At 33.8% G+C, this 7,712-nt stretch overlaps 1 protein-coding gene across 1 annotated transcript; it reads left to right on the top strand.

Moving 5' to 3' along the window:
* The first annotated feature begins 599 nt into the window (after positions 1-599).
* LOC106766130 lies at positions 600-2,533 on the top strand. Its single transcript, XM_014650887.2, has one exon. The coding sequence runs from the start codon at positions 716-718 to the stop codon at positions 1,619-1,621; it is 906 nt and encodes a 301-aa protein (XP_014506373.1). The 5' UTR covers positions 600-715; the 3' UTR covers positions 1,622-2,533.
* Positions 2,534-7,712: the final 5,179 nt, after the last annotated feature.

Genomic DNA, 7,712 nt, shown 5'->3' with positions numbered 1-7,712 from the left:
GAAAAAGAGTGTGTTGGTTGAAAGAAAAGATAAAGTGGGAGTGAGTAATGGTTGTTGTTGGCAAATAGAAAGGGTGCACGTGTGTTGGTGATGTGACAGGAAAGTGATTTGCACATCGAAGACGAGAATATTGTGGTGTGCTGCTCCCTGCAAAGAGGCCACGTACCCCCTCTCTTTCCAGAAGTGCTGCACACCCTCTCCTCCCTCATTGGCTCCTCCCCATCGCCGTGGGACCAATCACAACGTCCCCATCTACGCCTCCCAGATACGCCACTTTTCCCACCCTAAAACCTCCCTCTCCTATTTTACTATTTTACTATTTCACATTTCAAATTAAATCTTTTTAACTCAAATATTTACTATCCACATTATCACATTTTCTTTCATTTTTTCATCTTACAAAATACATTTTTACAAATTAATAAATACTTTTTTATAATTTATATAATACCGTAATGTATTTAAGGCTCTAGGTACCATTTGTCCTTTTGAAAGGAGATAAGTAACATACTAAATTTGCTCCAATCACCTTCGGTTAACCTAGACACGTGGCGCTCCTTCACCCAGCCACCGTGCTGCCGTTATCATTATCGCTTCCGCTCCATCTCTCAGCACCGAACCCAAAACAATCGTTAGAGAGAGAAACCAAGAGAGAGAGAAACAAAGATCTAACTCTCGCTTTCGCTGCCTGTTGTTTCCTCCCTCCGTGACCGTGATGGACGGTGGAGATGTCTGGAGCGTGGCCGCCTGCGCAGACGCCAACGCGGCTTCTCATGTCAACAGAATAATGCTCCGCTTCCGGCCGATCGCGCCCAAACCAGTCGCCGGAGGTTCCTCCGCCGCAGTATGCGGCGGCGGAGGAGAGGTAAGTCATAGTAGCCACGTGTCAGTCCTCGGGAAGAGACCGAAAAGAAAGTACGTTAGGATTCGGAGGAACAGTGGATACGTGAGAAAGAATAGTAGTAGTAACGTTAACGGTAACAAGGGTAACGACATCGATAAGTCGTCGGACGTGGCGGTTGTGACGTTGCAGTTGATGCCGGAGAAGGAAGCGCCGGGAGGAAACTCGGCGGCCGGAGATTCGTGGTGTAAGAACGTCGATCTTGACCTAACGGTGGAGAAGATTCAGATCGTGGAGAATCGGAATCCGAAGGCGCCGTGTGCGACGGCGGAGGAAGGGAAGGGACGCAAGGGTTCAGATCTTGTTGCGGCGGGGAAGGTGGCGGAGTCTTGGGTGACGGTGGAGAGCGTGATAAGCACGTGCATGGGAGATGGAGGAGGAGGGTTAGGTTGTACGGACGCGGAGAAGGTGAGGACGCTAGGGAGCGACACGTGTCCAGGGTTTGTCTGTGACGAAAGCTTGAGAGTGCGGTGGGTGAATGAGGCGTACAAGAGGATGGTGGCGAGCGAGGATATCGTGGTGTGGTTGAAGGTGAAGGATAGCGCTAGAACTGCCTGGTGGTGCTACTCTCACCCGGCGTTCACCTGCGGGGTGAGGTTGCAGTACACGTGGCGGAACGAGAAGTGCACGAAGATGGTGCCGTGTGATGTTTGGAGATTGGACTGTGGCGGGTTTGCATGGAGGCTAGACGTGAAAGCTGCGCTGAGTTTGGGTCTCTGAAAAAAGAAAAAAAAAAAGAAAAAGAAAAATCAGAGACGCAAACTCGACCTTATTTATATATGTATCCTTTTATATATAGACACACACCTTTACATAACTTGCTAGCTCCAGTTCTGTGAATTGATTTGAAGCCTTCTCTCTGCAAAAGGACCTGTTTGGTTAGGTATTATTCCAGTCAGTGTTTACTGCTTCTACTGTTTAAAGAAAATGTTAAAAATTTGGCAGGATAAAGGGTTTTTAGGTAACGCCCTTATTTAAAATAGTTGGAGAAGGATATTTGTCGTTTATAATGATCTCAATCAAGATGTTGTGAGAGAAGAGAACAAAGATATCTTGATAGAAGAAAATAATTGAGTTGATAGGTGAGTGAAGAGAAGAAAGAAGGTTGGAAATGGGATTGGGATTGGGATTGGGATTGGGATTGGAATGGTGCTTCTTACTCTTCTCTTGGGAGTTGGGAGAGCTGAAAAGTAGAAACGTATGGGAATTAAACATGCAAAGTGCTACTGAAAAGTTGTGTGCTTTGTGTTATCTATGTCTTGTAGAACTAAAGCTATATTAGGTGAAGAAGTGTGTGCAAACTATGTTGTCGCTACAAGACTTTGCGACTAAGAATAATCTTGGTAAATATATGCATATATATTTTAGTAATGGTAATATCTATGTATGCATCTATCAATGTATATCATTCTCTTATTGCATCACTAACTAACTTGCTTGTGTGCATTAGAGAGAATAATATGAAGGAGAGTTTTGTGACTGTCGTGTATGACTTTGTTGTTTATTTAAGTGGGGGCATATGGAAGTTAGGTAAAGCTCTAAAAGCAATGGAATTTACTCTTTGGTGTATCTTTTCTTTCACAGGATAGCAAACTTTATTTTCTTATTTGATCACTATTTTTGTTTTTTATTTTAAATCATAATTACTGTTTACATAACATTAATTATTTTTTTTTATCATATTATATTTAATATTTTTTACTTTCAAACTAAGTTTTTATACGAAATGAAATGCAAAAGTTCCCACTTAAAACACACAAAATATTGTTTTACTTATAGTTAAATGTGATTTCAAAAATAAATTTTCTTTTGACTTGTTATTTTTTTATAGTGAAAATTGAAGTAAGTTATTCATAACAAGCTATCAGAGTTGACTTATGGATAAGTATCAGTGTAATATCTAAACCTTACTTTCATTTCATAGAATGTCTTGATGATTAATGTTAATAAAAGGAGATATAAGATTTTTTGTTGATTTAGTTTTTTTTAAATCATTAACATCAAATTTGTGTGTAATGATTTATTAATTAAAATTGTGTTGGTCATTAAAATTTAAGAGTTATTTATACTAAACTAATTAGTAGCAATAACCATATTAATTTAGTAGCATTTTGTTTTTCTTTTTTAAATCTATAAATAATTTATAATCTGTGATTTATCTGATCATGGTATGAATGTTATTTCATTGTCTTAGTCACGAGTCAACTTCAAATGCAATTTCTATTGAAAAGAAACTACTAAAATGCTGTAATTGTGTTGTTTCTTACTACTATGTATTGAGTTTGATATGTTGCCATCACGTGAAGTCATCTTCAAATATATTTTATTGAAGTTGTATTAACTATTAAGAGTACCTTGTCATGCCAACAAAAATTCTTATTATAAAAGTTAATAAATTTATCATATATGATCATTTGTAATTCAATAAAATCCTAATTATTTTACATTTTCATTGCATACTCTCTTTTATCTTAGTTATGGACTACTATAAAGTTTGCTTTTACTCTATTAAAAAAAAAAACTGTATTCTATATAAATTTAACTATAATAACAATACTCCACATGATAATGACAATACTATATAAATAAACATGTTTAACATTTGCTAATACTCCACATGTACTGAGATTGTATATATCAATACAAGGAAAAAAAATACGTATTTTAATATTAATTTTATTACAAAATAGTAACCTACAATACAGACCGATGTAGAACTTGTTAATTAATAAGTCAATCTCTAAATGCATACCAATATCTAAAGAGTTACAATCTAATTTTAATATATTTCATTAATAAGACACTATTAGTTAACTAATGGTTATTTTATGGGATATACAGATTTAACTCCTTTAAAATAAAGTCTTGTATTTTAATATTATACACACAATGTACATATTCTTCCCTGTAGGAATGAAATTATTTCATATATAAGATAGTTATATACTATTTAAAAAAATATTTTTTACAAACTGCAATTATTCTGTAACTTTCAATTTTTTACATAAATAATTTTTCTTGATCAAAGTAATTTTATAAGTTTTTTCTTTGTTGAATACAGGTTGAAATATTTTCAATACTCTACTTACGAAAACAAATTCTTTGATGATAAAGAAAAAGTATATTATATTTTTTCTTAATTAGTAATATCTCTCTTACTATAATTTTGTAACTTGTGTCTTCCTGTTTATTTATTATAGGCTTTCTTTTTTCATTACCTTGTCATAACTTCTTTTTTTAATTTTAAAATAAAACTATTTAAAAAATACCATGCGTTTTGAACTAATAAGATTATTATAGTAATTGTTAAATACAATATATAATCAATTATTAGTATTATAATCCGTTATATGAAATAACTTTTGTGTTTGAATATGTTTGATTAAAAGTGGTTTGGACAGAACCTATCTGTTTGAATAATTTAAAATAATCGTTTCTTCAGAGTAAAATTATAAAAAGTACTATGGAGTTACTTACAATATTAGGTTTTGTATTAAAATTAATCAATTGATAGACATAAAATGAGAAAACAAAAGTTAATTAAAGAAATTAATTGTTGATAATAAACTATAAAATCATGCTTATCTCCTAAAAAACAATTTATAACAGATTTTTGTATAATCCTAATTACCAAGCACGTATAACTTTAGCATCAACACTTTTTTTTTTTCTCTACCTGTTATATTTTAACCTGTAAGAATTACCGAATAAAAAAAAATACTAAATAAAATTATTGCAAGCAAGTCAAGAAACTTAATGTATGGATTTTATAACTTTTCTTTTATAGATACTATAACGTCAATATAATTGTTTTGTTATTCCAATTGAGTTTAAATAAAATAGTTGAAATTAAGAAACTTTTATCACAAAATTATTTGCATGATAAATCTTTCGACCCAATGTTGTTTTTTTTTTTTTTTTTTTTTTTTTTTTTTTTTTTTAATTTCTAGTCGAATATAAACAAAGAAGTTATTCCTATCCATAATACTTTATATATAATTTGGCTATCCCAATTAGACTAGTTAATAACCATGAATTAACTAGATGTTCCTTTATGCTAACGTAGGACCGAAATATACCGTGAAGATTATACAATAAGTCACTCATTCCTTCACTCTTCAATCTCCTATTCTATATGTGTTCAAATTTAGATCTCATCCTTAAGTGGAATGAAGGTGTGCTTGAAAAAAAAAACATCTAAAATTCAAATCAATTAAACGAATGATAAAACATAATTAATTTATTTCATAGTACTATTTATATTTATATTTTGTTTGGATAAGTCTAATTTATATGACTAATTACTATAGTTAACTTTATCCAATACTTTACTAATATGTTTGAGTTATTTCATTAACTTAATCACATTTTTTCATTATTAATGATTTGATCGATATGATGTTATTTTGGTCGATATGATGTTGTTATTGTCTAAATATGTTCTTACAGAGTTGAATGTGTATTTTGTAAAGATTCTAGTGACACTCCAAATACTTCAAATCTTCAATGTTTAAGATACTCGTCCTTCCCTAGATACTAGTCTTCTTTGAGTTGGGTAGGATTGTGCTTGAACAACACACTTCAATGCCAGCCTAGTGTGTCAGCAAACAATACATACTTCAATTAATGTATATAATTAACATACCTTCTAAGATATACTATTTATACTATTGTTCATGGGATTTTACTTAGATGGAATGGGTCCATTGACCTAAATACCTGTTAGTTTCTAAACTATTAAGGTTAACCATGAACTATTGTGAGTAAGTGACTTTTGTGATGACGTGCTGGCCGAGTAGAGATAGGCCGAGTACATGTAAAAAATAATTTAAGTCGAGTATGACGCGAATCAGATGGACAAAATGTTCTCAAGCATGTATAGTACATTAGATAAATAGAAAAACATATTGGATATCATTTCCTAATACAAATAGTAATAAATCAATATATTATTATTTATCACAATTGTAACAACAGTTAAATAATGATATATTATTCACAAAAGCATAACCTTTTTCAATTATTCAACTTTGTTACTTTCCTAATATTGATTAATTGTAGGAGTGATATTTTTGTATGAACTTTATTTTAGTATTCATGAATTTTTTTAAATTCATATCCACAGAGCACATGAATCCATGTAGAAAATAAGAAATAGAAAAAGTGATAGTTGAATTATATTTCTTATTTTTCTTATAACATTTGTTTCCCCAAAGTATTGTCTTATACTTTATGTTGCTACTCGGTCTAATAGACATACTAAAGAGAACGGTCTATCAAGGCCCATTAAGTCTCTTCATTTTCTAGGAGAATGAGAGGTCATATCTTTAACCTCGCAATGACCCCTATGATGAGAGAGCTTCTAATTCTTGGACATGGCACAACCTGTCAGCCCAATGAGGTTCGCATGTCAGCTTGATGAGGTTTGAGTGGAAGCCAATATCGTAACCGCTAACGCAGTAAGGTTCACGTGGGAACCAGGACCGTTCTCCTTAACATCGTGATCAAAGAAATTGAAGTAGGAAAAGCTAATATTGAAAAGAATAAACACCCCGATGCTCCTGCCACTCTGAATGAGAGCACGATAAGCATAGGCGCCACAATCGCCGTTAGGTTTGAGAGTCAATAAAGTTTGAGAACTATACTAGACATCCCAATTAGAGGGTAAACCGGGAAGGACATTAGACTTCCTAGGCGCACCTCAAGCATCTAAATTGCTGATATAGGGGCGACTACCATGCTCGCCTAACAACTTCCATCCTTTCACATCCGGAAGTAGCCTAGGCCAACGTCCTGAAGGGGATTCTCATAAAATATGTAAATATGCTGGAACAACTGATTCGAAGACCCATCTAAAGGCTTATTTGATCCAGGAATTATTCAGACTTGAGACATGAGGGTATTTTCCAAATTGTTTCCTACCATCTTGGATGGACCGACTTTGAACTATCTTCATAGCCTAACCTTGACCTCTCGACCTATCACCCAAACACTCAACCCAGTTTTGTGGGCTTTTCAATCTTGACAACACGACCTCATTCACACTATCTCAAAGACATTTCAACCATAATGGCCATAACATTCTATCAGACCCCACTTTCGTGCAATAGAAGACAAACGAGGTTGCACAAGGTAGTTACAGTGCAAGGGAAAAATTGATCTCATATTATTAAAAGCTCAGTCGTGAAGCTTGACCACTAGAGAATAAAACTCGACCATTGGAGGATAAAGCTCGGTCGTGAAGCTCAACCATTAAGGATAAATCTCGGTCGCAAAGCTCAACCACTAGAGGATAAAGCTCGACTGCAAAGCTTGGCCAACATATGCTGACTACGAAGATCGACCACTAGAGGATGAAGCTCAATCACAAAGGTCAACCACTAAAGGATAATCTCAGCTATGAAGCTTGACTAGCTGAAGATAAGCTCAACCAACAGAGGACAAGCTCAGTCTAGGGTGTTGAGATTATTGATAAGGGAATCACTGGTTTAGCTAAACCTTAATCTCACAGTGTTTCTGATTTTTGATGATGACAACACATGATTAATAAATGTGTTACATGTTCAAATCTTTATTGTGTATGAATTCTTGAGGAACATGTTTGTGATAATTCTGTATATGTGTGCATATTCACTACTCTTTTTACATGAGATATCATCTGCGATTGCATTACATATGTTTCATAAAAGAAAATCACATGCACTTGATTGAACTTATATTGTGTGGCAAAACTGCAAGTTTTAAGTCGACTTCATTATGAAGTAAGTCGAATAAAACTCGTGACTTTGCACAAACTTTCAAAAACAATGTT

The sequence above is a fragment of the Vigna radiata genome, chromosome 7 (assembly GCF_000741045.1).
Source record: "Vigna radiata var. radiata cultivar VC1973A chromosome 7, Vradiata_ver6, whole genome shotgun sequence".
NCBI classification, from domain to species: Eukaryota; Viridiplantae; Streptophyta; class Magnoliopsida; order Fabales; family Fabaceae; genus Vigna; species Vigna radiata.
The sequence above is the reverse complement of the archived record's forward strand: the minus strand, read 5'-3'. Positions and strand labels throughout refer to the sequence as shown.